The sequence below is a fragment of the Symphalangus syndactylus genome, chromosome 22 (genome assembly GCF_028878055.3).
Source record: "Symphalangus syndactylus isolate Jambi chromosome 22, NHGRI_mSymSyn1-v2.1_pri, whole genome shotgun sequence".
NCBI classification, from domain to species: Eukaryota; Metazoa; Chordata; class Mammalia; order Primates; family Hylobatidae; genus Symphalangus; species Symphalangus syndactylus.
The window spans coordinates 34,574,606-34,587,743 of record NC_072444.2 but is presented as its reverse complement, the minus strand read 5'-3'; the positions used below and the strand labels follow the sequence as shown (position 1 = coordinate 34,587,743).

General features: G+C 59.1%; 2 protein-coding genes across 22 annotated transcripts in view; one reads left to right on the top strand and one right to left on the bottom strand.

Annotated features, from left to right (window-relative positions):
* Positions 1–1,734, top strand: part of PRKCZ (protein kinase C zeta) — a 133,521-nt gene extending 131,787 nt beyond the window's left edge. For all 15 annotated transcript variants that reach the window (XM_055260765.2, XM_055260766.1, XM_055260772.2 and 12 more), the window contains 2 exons: positions 924–1,039; positions 1,263–1,734. In XM_055260765.2, coding sequence (XP_055116740.1) covers positions 924–1,039; positions 1,263–1,350 — 204 coding nt within the window. In that variant the 3' untranslated portion in view covers positions 1,351–1,734. The remainder of the gene's footprint in view (positions 1–923; positions 1,040–1,262) is intronic.
* Positions 1,735–1,833: 99 nt separating this feature from the next.
* LOC129471831 (Fanconi anemia core complex-associated protein 20) lies at positions 1,834–12,826 on the bottom strand. 7 transcript variants are annotated; one of them, XM_055260784.2, is made up of 6 exons: positions 12,453–12,703; positions 11,751–11,886; positions 11,392–11,663; positions 6,006–6,074; positions 5,786–5,832; positions 3,436–3,571 (listed from the first exon to the last, which is right to left on the bottom strand). In XM_055260784.2, the coding sequence occupies exons 1-5, from the start codon at positions 12,560–12,562 to the stop codon at positions 5,814–5,816; spliced, it is 606 nt and encodes a 201-aa protein (XP_055116759.1). In that variant the 5' UTR covers positions 12,563–12,703; the 3' UTR covers positions 3,436–3,571; positions 5,786–5,813. The 7 variants fall into 7 exon arrangements, 5 of the variants coding, with proteins under 5 accessions (XP_055116759.1, XP_063488152.1, XP_055116760.1 ...); XM_063632082.1 differs by lacking the exon at positions 3,436–3,571 and adding an exon at positions 3,856–3,974 and having other exon boundaries at positions 12,453–12,704; XR_008653768.2 differs by lacking the exons at positions 3,436–3,571; positions 5,786–5,832; positions 11,751–11,886 and adding an exon at positions 1,834–1,852 and having other exon boundaries at positions 12,453–12,741.
* Between the last annotated feature and the right edge of the window lie 312 nt (positions 12,827–13,138).

Genomic DNA, 13,138 nt, shown 5'->3' with positions numbered 1-13,138 from the left:
ACATCGCATTCCCCAGAGGAGAGAGGGGAGAGGGGAGGAAGGCCACGTGTCCACATGGCAGAAGGCAGAGAGGAATCCATGCTCAAGCTGTCTTGACAGCTACAGGAATCCATCTGTGAGGGCGGAGCTCTCATCGGGTCCCACCTCCCTACACTGTTGCTCTGGGGAATGAGTTTCTCACCGTGAATCTGTGGGGCACATTCAGACCCTATTGTGGGTGAGTGGGAGAGCATGGCTGTGTCACTGGGACAAGTGGCCATGAGTCAGGGGAACTGAGGGGCTTTCAATGTCCTCACCCGTATGTGTTGTGGCACCTGTGCCAGGCACCAGCGTTCTGCCCTCCCCGGCACAGGCACATCACCAAGGCCCAGTAAGCAGCGGCCAGAAGTGAGCCTTGAGCCAAGGCCCAGGCCCACCTGCTGGGCATTTTCCTGCCAAGCAGCACCTGAGATTCTGAAGTCGATGCCTGGATAGGCAGCAATGGGCCGGCAGGAGGCTCCTGACAGACGGGTCCGTGCAGTGCCAGCAAAGGCAGGGTGCTGTGGCCACGTCCTGCACCTTTATGGTCAGGGTTCCAAAACGTCATGAGGCGGCCTGTTCAGCCAGTTAGTGTTGGTGCCCCTCTGAACAAGGACCCCCAGGAAGGGGGTGGCCTCACATAGGTGACTGGGGATCCTGCTCTGTCCCACGTGTGGCCAGCATGGCTGACACTTCTGGCATTTCTCAGCTGGACAATTTTTCTGACTTTGGATATTTTCTAGATTTTGTGTTGTAAGAAAAAACACTTCGCATTCAAATACTAGGCAGATTGAAATGCTGAGTTTCTTACTGTTTCATTTTGTGATTCAAGTGCATGCAAAACACTCAATCTGGCAGGGATGACGCCTGTGCGGAGCTGACCCTTCTCGTATTGTTTTTCCAAGCTGGAGAAGAAGCAGGCGCTCCCTCCATTCCAGCCACAGATCACGGACGACTACGGTCTGGACAACTTTGACACACAGTTCACCAGCGAGCCCGTGCAGCTGACCCCAGACGATGAGTAAGTCCCACTGGGTGCGGGGACCCTGGAGCACCCCTTGGGCAGCCCCATGGCAGGCTGGCACCATGGCAGCTGGTGACCCGGCCTGCCCTTGAGTCCCGCCCGCCTGGCATCATCTCTCCAGTGGGCCTTAGGGGAGGATTCTTATGCGAACGTGACTCCACTTCCCCCAAGGGAATGAACACACGGTCACCCCCCCACCCCCTGCCACCTTTGCCCACAGGGATGCCATAAAGAGAATCGACCAGTCGGAGTTCGAAGGCTTTGAGTATATCAACCCATTATTGCTGTCCACCGAGGAGTCGGTGTGAGGCCGCGTGCATCTCTGTCGTGGACACGCGTGATTGACCCTTTAACTGTATCCTTAACCACCGCATATGCATGCCAGGCTGGGCACGGCTCCGAGGGCGGCCAGGGACACGCTTGCGCCAAGACTGCGGAGGGAAGCGTCGGCAGGCGCTGCTGGGAGCAGAACAGTCCCTCACACCTGGGCCCGGGCAGGCCAGCTTCGTGCTGGAGGAACTTGCTGCTGTGCCTGCATTGCGGCGGACCCGCGGGGACTCTGCCGAGGGGGCTGTCATGCAGTTTCCAAGGTGCACATTTTCCACGGAAACAGAACTCGATGCACTGACCTGCTCCGCCAGGAAAGTGAGCGTGTAGCGTCCTGAGGAATAAAATGTTCCGATGATGTGGAAGCTCCTCTGATGCCTTTTTTCCGTGAGTGGCGCCTGCCCCACGTCTCAGATGCAACCCACACGTAGGGGGGCAGTTTAGGAGCCAGCAGGACACAGGTGGGGGCGGGAGTTTAAGTGCCTGTGGGGACACACCGCAATCAAGAATTGTACAAACTCGCACCGTTTCCTAAAAACCCCGGTAAGTTCCTGTTGTTCTTCCTGCAGAGCGTGTGCCCAGCCGCTGTGGTCTAGGGTGAAGTGACACCTCAAGCAGATGGCAGCTGGGCCAGCCAGCTCACTGGACCGATGGGGGAAATTGGATCAGAGAGATTCTAAAACGTGGCTCACCAAAGCACAATAGACCAAAAAAGAAAAAACTGAACACTAAATCTGCACAAATCCATTTCTGACCACACTAAGCAGTGCCTGCACGATGCCTCGTGCGACACATTTGATTTTTGGAAAATATTCTTATCTGTCACACAGCACTGAGTTAGGGAAAATGAAAGACGTATGTGTGACAGACCCAGCCTTAAAGTTCAAAACGATGACCCTACAGACATCTAGAAACACAGGCACCCAGAAACACAGACACCCAGAAACACAGGCACTCTTCCCAGCGGCGCGGACCTCCTGCCCCCAGGAACGCACCCGCGCTCTCCGTCCTCCCACCCCTCAGGTGAAGGCACAGCTGTCCAGAGCTGAGGCTTCCTAGAGGCAGGTCTGCCAGCTGCCAGGTGTCAGGTGGGGCAGAGCGTCTTTTGAGCTCCCTGGGAGAGGGGGTCACACCACCTCATGCCTCTGAGTGGGGCCTGGTGCACAGGTGTGGAAATTGCCACGCAGCCCTCTTGGCCAGGCGCAGAGACCCCAGGCCTCCATGACTCAGGCCGCTCCACCCCACTGTGCAGCTGGTGGCTTGGGGAAGATAGGGAAAACCGCAAGTTAGGAGGTCTGTGTCGCGCCTTGCCTTGCCTCAAGGTCATACCCAGCAGGTGAGCGTAGCCCACCCTACACACTCAGGTTTCTCAGGGTGCCGCTCCGTGCCTGGCGCTCAGCACGACATGGTGGATTCACACCCAAGCCCCAGGTGCTAGGACAAGAATGCCAGTGCTGGGCATACTGCCAGCCCGTCCCCCCGGCCCGAGACCCTGGACACCTGCCCGTCCCCCAGCTTAGGCTTCTAGGTGGAATGTGGAGACGGGTTTCAGCCACACTCCCAACCTTAGCTGTTGAGACTCAACTCCAAAGACGGCAAGTTAGAAACCCCAGGGCAGAGTCCAGGAGCCGACCTGGGTCTCACACAGGTGTCCCAGACCAGCGTGGGGATGCCCAGGTGGCCAGGTGCGGCCACTGAAGTCACACCTGCCGGGGGAGCGGGGCTGCCGGGACCCCCACCTTGAGTGGGAGACCCCCAGTGTATCCCGGAAGTGGTTAACAAGCGAACTGCTTTTCATGAGCCTCCTTGATTTGTTAAATATTTAAGGCACTTACCTAAATACTGCCGTGTTGCCAATAGCTTGCCGGTTACCCGTTTGGCTGTTCTTGTACACAATGTGTGAGTAATGTTGTGCTCATCAGAGGAGAGACTTTTATATTCAGTAATTTGTTTTATAAATTAAAGTGAAGGATGTACTGAAGTGTGGTTTGAAAAATCCTGATATTTGCCAATGGCTCCGGTCACGACGGTGTGTCTTTTGAAAGTGGTTCCTGAAAACTCCGGTGACTTGGGGGCTGCACGGTGGGCCTGTGTGGGCGCGGGGCGGGGCAACTGCCCATGGAGCCCGTGGCTGGCCGGCTCTCCCGTGGGTGACACTCACCCTCGACGGCCAGGGTCAAAGTCTTGCACATCCATTAAAGACTTTAATGAAAATGTTCACATTATTATTTTCATTAAAAGTAGGTGTTTCCAAGAAGCAAAGGTTTTTGAAGCCATTTTTTTTTTTTTTTTTTTTTTTTTGATACAGAGTCTCGCTCTGTCGCCTAGGCTGGAGTGCAGTGGCGAGATCTTGGCTCACTGCAACCTCCACCTTCTGGGTTTAAGCAATTCTCCTGCCTCAGCCTCCCCAGTAGCTGGGATTACAGGCACCTACCCCACACCCGGCTAATTTTTGTATTTTTAGTAGAGACGGGGTTTCACCATGTTTGCCAGGCTGGTCTTGAACTCCTGACCTCAGGTGATCCACCTGTCTCGGCTTCCCAAAGTTCTGGGATTACAGGCGTGAGCCACCGCGCCCGGCCTGAAGCCATTTTCTTAAGTAGGCCTGTATCAGAGCAATTTTAGGCTCCCAGCAAAATGAGCAGAAGGTGCAGCAGAGTCCCCATGCCCCTGCCCAGCCTCCCCCACCACAGGGCACACTGCTCACAGCTGCTGGGCCTGCCCTTGTCATCGCCCCAAGCCCAGAGTTCCCGCCGAGCTCGCCCAGGGCACCATCGGTCCCGTGGGTGTGGACAGGCGCGTGACAGTGTGGATTCACCACCGTGGGGCCATGCAGAGGAGCCCACGCCCTGGAGACCACCTGTGCTCCGCCTGTGCCTTCCTTGCCCCTGCACCCTCTGATGTTTTTGGTCCTCACGGTGTTGCCTTTTCCGGAACACCCTAGGGTTGGAATCAGTGTGTAGCATTTTCTTTCCCTTAGTGATCTGCATTTATGGCTCCATGTTTTTTGCGGCCTATCTAAGGCCATGATTGAAAGGAAAATACAGACGTCTGGGTGTTCATCTTGGGTGTTCACACCACGTCTGCCCCCAGATCTGTTCCCTCGGCCACCACAAACGGGGGTCAGGGCTGAGCCTGCAGAGCCCGGCTCTCCAGAACCTGGGGGCTGAACAGCAGTGGACAGGAAGCTCCCTGAAGATGCTGCTCTCCATGCTCCACTCACACCGTGAGCCCAGGCAGACGGTGGCTGACGGGTCTGGGTGAACCAGATGCCCACTGCTGCTGTCCTTCCCCAGAAACTCCCGATTTCAGGAGAAGCTACCTCAAAACCCCTGGCGAATGGTGAGGCCCTGGAGCCCCCCGGGGAGTCTCAGCTCCCGCAGCCCGAACAGATGACCACAGACCTGGGGCTTCAACCAGACTCTCCCGCTCCAGAGGACGGCCCTCTTCTGGCCTGTGTCCCACATGGTAGAAGGAGCAAGGGACTCCCCGGGGTCACCATTATGGGGCACTAATCCCAGCGAGAGGCGCCGCCCTGACCTCCTGTCCCGGCAGAGGCCTCGCCTTGTGAAGATTTCAACCTAGGGATTGGGGAGTTACAGGCCCACAGCCCGAAGCACACGGTGGCAGGAGCCTTTCCTTTTCATAACTAGCTGCAGCTGCAAGTTCATTTTGGGGAATTAAAACACGACCCATGGTGGAGCACGGTGGCTCACGCTTGTAATCCCAGCACTTTGGGAGGCCGAGGCGGACGGATCACGAGGTCAGGAGATCGAGACCATCCTGGCTAACATGGTGAAACCCCGTCTCTACTAAAAATACAAAAAATTAGCCGGGCGTGGTGGCGGGTGCCTGTACTCCTAGCTACTCAGGCGGCTGAGGCAGAATGGCGTGACCCCGGGAGACAAGAGTTTGCAGTGAGCCGAGATTCCGCCACTGCACTCCAGCCTAGGCGACAGAGACTCCATCTCAAAAAAACAAAACAAAACAAAACAAAACGCGACCGACCGGGTGCGGTGGCTCCCGCCTGTAATCCCAGCACTTCAGGAAGCCAAGGCAGGAGGATCGCTTGGGCCCAGGAGTTTGAGACCAGCCTGGGCAACACAGCAAGACCCCTCCATCTGTACAAAAAATGCTAAAAGTAGCTGGGTGTGGTGACGCGCACCTGTAGTCCCAGCTATTCAGGAGGCTGAGGTGGGAGGCGCATCAAGCCCAGGAGTCTGAGGCTGCAATGAGCCGTGACTGCACCACTGCACTCCAGCCTGGGCGACAGAGCAAGACCCTGTCTCAAAAAAAAAACAAAAACCGTGACTGCACATGAGCTAACCACGCCTGTCCACAAAATTAGGAAAACGAGCTACCCTCAGCCCATCCGCTGTCCACAGTGGGGGCGCCAGGTGAAAGGGGTCAGCTTACCCGCCTGGGGCTGTGTCTGGTTCTGATTTCACTGCAGTGAATCTGCCCTAAACCAAACGTCAGAAAGAAGAGAAGCAGATGTTTCAACACAACAGGAGAGACAGACAGGCGCCCGCCCTGCTTTAATGCGCATGCGGGGGAGCCGAGAGGCGGGGCTTCTGGCGGGGGAGAGCGTGTCCGGGCATCACACACTGCGCAGGGCTCTCAGGATGGCGCTCACCATATCACATCTTCTGTGCTTTCAGCCAAGCACTGTGCCAGGTGGCTGTCAACATCCAGCTGGGTCAGCCTGCAAGGGAGGAGTCACAATCACTCGGCCACCTCCGCGGCATGCTGGCCGCAGAGAGCACCGTCTGGACCTCCGGGCCCTCTCTGCTCCTGCCGCTGGAGAGGATCCGGCTGGTCAGAAACAAGGGCTGGGGCCACCCCAGGGGCTAATGCGCCCGGCAGACCACATTAACCGCCAGTGGTGTCTCCACACTCTGCCCATGAGGAGGCCACGCCAGGCCAGAGGTTCTCAGCCAGGCCCCTGCGTCCGAGCTGGGGGTGGGGAAGCTGTGTCTGAACAAGCCCCTCTATGGGATTTTGGCGCCTGCTCAGCTTGAGAACGCGCTCATCGTGGAGCCCAGCAGACCAAGGGAGCCGGTGGACAGGCGGCCTGACCCGGAGAAAAGGCAGGACGGCGGGTGGCCTGCCAGGGAGAGCCGCCGCCGCTGCGTCTACAGGAGGCAGAAAAGTAAACATGGCTGGGCAGTGGATGTGCAGCTCACGTCAGAGAATTTGTGTTTTTGACGAGGAGGGACCAAGCCTCACCACGGAGAAGGACACAGTCACCGGCGTGCAGGCTCTCAACCTGCCACTCTGGGAGGCCCCACGCGGCCCCTGCACCTCTCAGGAGGGCGCTGGCGCTGGGATGGTGGCCGGCCAGGCAGGGGTGGCAGGAGAAAACCTATCCGAGGCCTGCAGGTCAGCGTCCTGGGCATCCAGTGGGGCCGGGAGGGGTGTCTGAGCGCAGCCACCTTCTATCCCCGGCCTCATGTGGCCCCATCAGCTCAACTGGAGCGGCTGGAAATGACCATCACCAGGCCTGGCCAAGGCGTGGCCCCTGGAAGCCAGGACAGTCGAGTTCCGGCCATGACTCCCCGAGAGTGCCGGAGCTGGCGGGCTCAGCAGAGCTGCTGGGGACGATGTCCCGGGGCTGAGTGGGCAGCTTCAGCCTAGACTTGGGCCTAGATCTTGCTGGAGGCCAAGTGGTCAGTGTCCCATCAGAGTGACCATCCCTCACACACCACTGCTGGGGGCACACCCCCACTGAGCGGCCAAGTCCACAGGACACGTGTCCCTCTGTCCACCTGTCAGCCACACCGCCCCTCGGTCCCCTACAGCCTCTGCCCTCAGACCAGTCCACGGAGCGCCGTTTTGCCCCTGGGCTCTGCTGTGTCCCTTCCTGTGGCTCCTGTGCCCCATCTGTGTGGCCACTGCAACCCTCAAGTCCCCCTCTCCAGACCATAGCTGGACCCCCACTCCCGGGGCCGGCTGCAGCGGCCATCAGCTGCCTTCTCATTCTGGCAGAGCCCACCCAGTGCCTTCTGAAGCCCCCGAGGGTCACTCAGTCTGAGACTTTCCAGCTTCTGCCCATCCTGGGAACCAGCCCCTCCCTCCACAAGCTTTCTCTGAGGCTGCCAGAAGGTCCTAAGATCTGAACCGAGGTCATCTTGTCCCGGGGTTTCCAGGCAGTGTCCCCTGCCTGCAGTGGAAGAGCTTTGTCCCGGCCTGATCTGCCCTGTCCGTGAGGCTTCGGCTACTGAGCAGACACAACCAGGCCCTGCAGTGTGGACGGGCCAGCCCAGCTGCAGGACAGTGGGACCTCAGTCCAGAAGGCTCTGGGGGCTTCTGCGTGTGGGCAGGGGAGCAGGGCTGCAGGGTGGGCTGGCACCTGGCAGCGTGAGGGGCCTCAGGGCTGTTAAAATCCCAACGACCAGCCAGGCGCGGTGGCTCACACCTGTAATCCCAGCACTTTGGGAGGCCGAGGTGGGCGGATCACGTGAGGTCAGTTCAAGACCAGCCTGACCAACATGGTAAAACCCCGTCTCTACTAAAAATACAAAAATTAGCCAGGCATGGTGGTGCCTGTAATCCCAGCTACTCAGGAGGCTGAGGCAGGAGAATCGCTTGGACCCGGGAGGCAGATGTTGCAGTGAGCCGAGATCATGCCACTGCACTCCAGCCTGGGCGACAGAGCGAGACTCCGTCTCAAAAAAAAAAAAAAAAATCCCAATGACCAACCCAGAGCCTTGCCGCATCAACAGAGACAAAACGCAGCTCCGCCTCTCAACAGCCTCACCCCTCACCAGGTGCCCGGCTTCCCATCCACCCACGTGGCCCACAGGTGTCTGAAAATGCACAAAATGTCCAAATAGGACCACAAGAGGATTTTTTTTTTTTGAGACGGAGTCTCGCTCTGTCACCCAGGCTGGAGCACAGGGGCGTGATCTCGGCTCACTGCAAGCTCCGCCTCCCGGGTTCACGCCATTCTCCCGCCTCAGCCTCTCTGAGTAGCTGGGACTACAGGCGCCCGCCACCACGCCCGGCTAATTCTTTGTATTTTTTTTTTTAGTAGAGACAGGCTTTCACCGTGGTCTCGATCTCCTGACCTCGTGATCCGCCCGCCTCGGCCTCCCAAAGTGCTGGGATTACAAGCGTGAGCCACCGCGCCCGGCCAAGAGGATCTTAAAGACACAAAGAACATTCTACATAGTTTGTCAAATCCAGCATTTGACGGTCTTCTGGGTGACCCAGAGAACACCAAGGCCATGAGAAATGGGAGGGCTCCCGGCAGCTCCACTCCTCAGACCCGCCTCTGCCAGGGCTCCGGGCTCAGCAGGCGCCTTGCGGGACAGGGCGACAGTTCAAGACCAAGTCCGGCTGTTAGACCAGACCCTCCAATCCAGGCAGCCTCCCTGCTGGAGTCCTGTGCGGTCAGGGGTCCCAGGGCATCCCAGGGTGGCTGTGCAAACCCTTGTTCCCAAAGAGATGGGGCTTGTCCCGCAGCTAGCCTGCCCATGCCGTGGCCACAGCCTCGGGTGAGTTCCGGTTCCAAAGTACCAGCTCTCCCTTACAATCAAGTGTTTGAATGTGCTTGAAGCATTCCAGACACACCAAGGCCTGGACCTGACTTCATTGACACCTACTTAGGAAAAATCGAGGCAGTCTGCCAAGCTTTCAGCAACTGTTTAAAAAGCTCAAAACGGCAACTTTTTCCTCGTGAACGTCCTTGTCTTCAGGAGTCTTTTTTTAGACTATCTGGAAAAGCAGGCGATGCAAAGACAAAAGCCCCTCCCCGGGGGGCGGGGGCAGCGCCCTGACAGCAACAAGGATCTCAGAGCTTCAGCCAAGAGCATGGATTTCTCCCCAGGGCTCCCAACAGTACCTTCTGTCCGTGGACTTTTTTTATTTTTTTTTAGATTCAGGGTCTTACCCTGTCACCCAGTCTGGAGTGCAGTGGTGCAATCATAATTCACTACAGCCTCCAATTCCTGGCTCAAGGGAATCCTCCCACTTCAGCCTCCAGAGTAGCTAGGACCACAGGCACACGCCACCACGCCCAGGCGTGTAAAGATGGGATCTTGCTATGTTGCCCAGGCTGGTCTCAATCTCCTGGGCTCCAGCAACCCACCTGCCTCAGCCTCCCAAAGTGCCGGGATTACAGGTGTGAGCAACCGTGCCCAGCCCCCTGGATTTCTTTTGATGGGTAGGAATCAAGAAGTCTTCACTATTTAAAAAAAAATCCCCTGCCTCAGCTGAATTAGCATATGGGACAGCACTGTAGTTTACGACCATCACAAAACGCCAGTCCCAGGAAGAGGCATATGCAGCAACGGCTGGACCTGGAAATGTTTCTGAAAAAGGCTCTGGTCCTGCTGCAGGCTCTGGGCACTGACGGGAGGCCTGGGGCGCTTTGTCCTGGGCCCTGGCCCCTTGCACTGCTCACCCACCAAGCCCCACTCATGCGTCACCAGGCCCCTCCCTGTGCTGTTCATGTGTGACGTGCAGGTGGGGTGCTGGGGGTGCCGTGGGGCTCACCCCAACCCCAGGCCCTGAAGGGCTTGCTTCCATAAAGCGCCCCATTTTGGAGAAGCCTGTTTCCAGGGCATTTCTCCTCTCTGGATGAGTGCTGGCTCGCCGGAAGAACTGCCTGTACAGGTTTTCTGCTGCAGATTGTGATAACTAATTCAGTCATTTTGTGTTTTTCTTTTTTTTTTTTTGAGACGGAGTCTCACTCTGTTGCCCAGGCTGAAGTACAGTGGCTCGATCTCAGCTCACTGCAACCTCCGCCTCCCGGGTTCAAGCGATTCTCCTGCCTCAGCCTCCCGAGTAGCTGGGACTACAGGCGCCCACCAACACGCCTGGCTAATTTTTTACATTTTTGGTAGAGATGGGGTTTCACTATATTGACCTCAAACTCCTGGTCTCAAACTCTTGACCTCGTGATCCGCCCGCCTCGGCCTCCCAAAGTGCTGGGATTACAGGCGTGAGCCACCGCGCCCGGCCTTTTCTTTTGTTGTTGTTGTCATTGTTGGCTGCTAACTTTGGACTCCAGTCCCTTCGCATTCCCGAGCTGTTTTTGCTTCTAGAAGACCAGGGGCATCAAGCATGACTGAAGGACCTGGTCTCCAGGCCATATAAGACCTGAAACCTGCCACCCATTAACTCAACCAAAAGTTACGAACCAGCATCATTCACACCACCCCAGCCCCAGTACCTGCTCCGGACGCCGAGGGCCCAGAGGTCGCCAGACACGAGGCCAGGCACTGGACAGTTTGGGTTATCTTCTTAGCAAAACTGGGTTCCATTCCCCTTTACTTAAAAAATATATAAAAATATACATTGGGCTTCAAAAATAAGAAAAAGCATCTCCTGCTGGGCGCGGTGGCTCACGCTTGTAATCTCAGCACTTTGGGAGGCCCAGGCGGGCGGATCACGAGGTCAGGAGATCGAGACCACGGTGAAACCCCGTCTCTACTAAAAAATACAAAAAATTAGCCGGGCGTGGTGGCGGGCGCCTGTAGTCCCAGCTACTCGGAGAGGCTGAGGCAGGAGAATGGCGTGAACCGGGGAGGCGGAGCTTGCAGTGAGCCGAGATCGCGCCACTGCACTCCAGCCTGGGCGACAGAGCGAGACTCCGTCTCAAAAAAAAAAAAAAAGAAAAAGAAAAAGCATCTCCTAACAAAAAGGATGATCTTCATTTTTAAAACCCATGACCCACTCTCAGGAAGGTGTTCCCGTGCTCTGGGCCTGGGGACGCTGGTGCCACCAGCTTCCAGGACGGCCAGGTGGACCCGGGGCCAGTGATCCCAGCCTTCCTTCTGTGTTGCCTGTGGGCCCCCAGCCTGCCCTGCCCCCAGAGCACGGAAAGCAGGTGGACCCCAGACCCGTGACAGACAGCCACCTGGACATGCCAGGCCACAGCACTGGGCCACCTTTCCACGTGTGAAACAGGGCTTTAAAAGCCAGCGCTGAGCTCCGCCACCTCTTGACCTTCTAAACAGCTGTGGTTTCCAAACACGGATGGATAATCGGGCGGGGCGCAGGGGTGACCCACTCACCTGGGGGCGAACTCCTTCTGGCACATGGGGCAGCTGCGCAGGGCCGCGGCACCCTCCACAGACGGCTGCTGCTCCACCTTGGGGGCCCTGCAGGGATCAGGTGCCGGGCGCTGTGGCAGGGACCTGGCGGGGGATTCCAGGTGCCCTCCTGTCCCGCGAAGCAGCCGGTAGGAGCGGCCCGGACCCCACAGGTCCGGCGGAAAGGGTGTCCAGGAAAAGGTCTTGGGTCCGACAGTGAAGACTTCAGTGGGCTCCGGGCCGCACCTGGGCTCCTGCAACACAGAGTTGTTGGGCCTTGCCCAGCGGTGGCTCCCGCCCTGGAAACCCCTCCACCGCTACGATGGGCCCGGTGTGCACACCTGTCCAGGGAAGGCGGGCAGTGGAGGCACCTCGTGGTCCAGGATCAGCTCTGGGCTCACCGTGCGCAGCAGCTCGGCCCAGAGCCGTTCCCGCTCATCACCCCCCAGGAGAAACCAGGGGCGGCTGCCAGAAGGCCTGGGGCAGACAGAGAAGGGAAACAGGGGGTACTCAGCGGGGGAAACGCTATGGTGGGGGAGACCCGGGAGGGCCTGGGGCAGAGAGATCGGGGAGATGGGGGGTACTAGAGGGAAATTCGATGGTGGGGGAGGTGGCGGGCAGGGTTGGGGGAAGGGCTGCTGGGGCAGACAGTGGGGAGATGAGGGGTACTAGGGGCAGAGGGGCGGTGGGGGTGGGTGGAAATGTGGCGTCCTCAGCGGGAAGAGGCGATGGTTGGGGAGATTGCGGAGGGCCTGGGGAAGATAGAGGGTTAGATGGGGGGTGCTCAGGGGAGACGCGATGATGGGAGAGGCGCGGGAGGGCCTGGGGCGGCGCGGGGGAAGCTCGGGGGAAGCTCGGGGTGGGGTGGGGGCTCAAGGCGGGCGCTGAATGGCGGCGCGGGGTGGGGCGACGGGCGTGGGGGCCGGGCCTGGGGGCGGGGAGCCCTCCCCAGGGGTAGAAGAGAGCGGGAGGCCCGCGGGGGCGCCGGGAAGCACGTGGGAGCGGGAAAACCGGCCGCGCCCCTGCCTAGCCCCCGGCCTCACCCGCCCGCCGGAGGCGGCCTCCGACGGCTCAGCCCCAGCCGCGGCCTCCGCGCCGCCTCCATCCAAGCCCGCGCCAGGCGGAAGTGAGCGCAAGCTCCGCCCTCGCCCATCCAGGGCCCGCCTCCGCCCCGGCCCCGCCTCCAGACCTCTGCAGTGAGGCCGCCCCCTTCCGAAACAGTCGGAACACCAGGGTCCCTGATCCCAGCCTGTAGGGAAGCTGAGGCCAGGGTTCCTTCGTCCTGCACCGCACAGGGGGGCCTGGCGTGAGGGTGGGGGCCCAGGTGGGGGAGCCCCGCCCGTGTCCCCTTTCCCGTCCAGGCAGCCCCTGGGCCGGAGCCCCCTCCGTTACCCCGATGGCTGCCCGGCCCGCCCCAGCCCTGCCTCCTCCCGGCTACACCCAACAGCTCCCGCCCCCGTTTCCGGCTCTGCGGAGCCGCCTCTCCTCCCAGGACCACTCCAGGAGTAAATAAAGCTTGAAATCCGCCATCGCCACCACCGTTTCTTTACAAAAGGCGGGGAACTCAAGCTCCTTAACCAAGAAACCAGAGGCGAAGTGACAAAGTCCAGGTGGCTCACTTGGGCCTCAGGAGCCTGGGCCAGGGCCCTGGGGTCAGCTGAGGGGCTTTCCTGCCTGGACCCCGGGCTCTGCGACCTCAAAGTCGGCCACGTGGTGGCAGCAGCCGCCC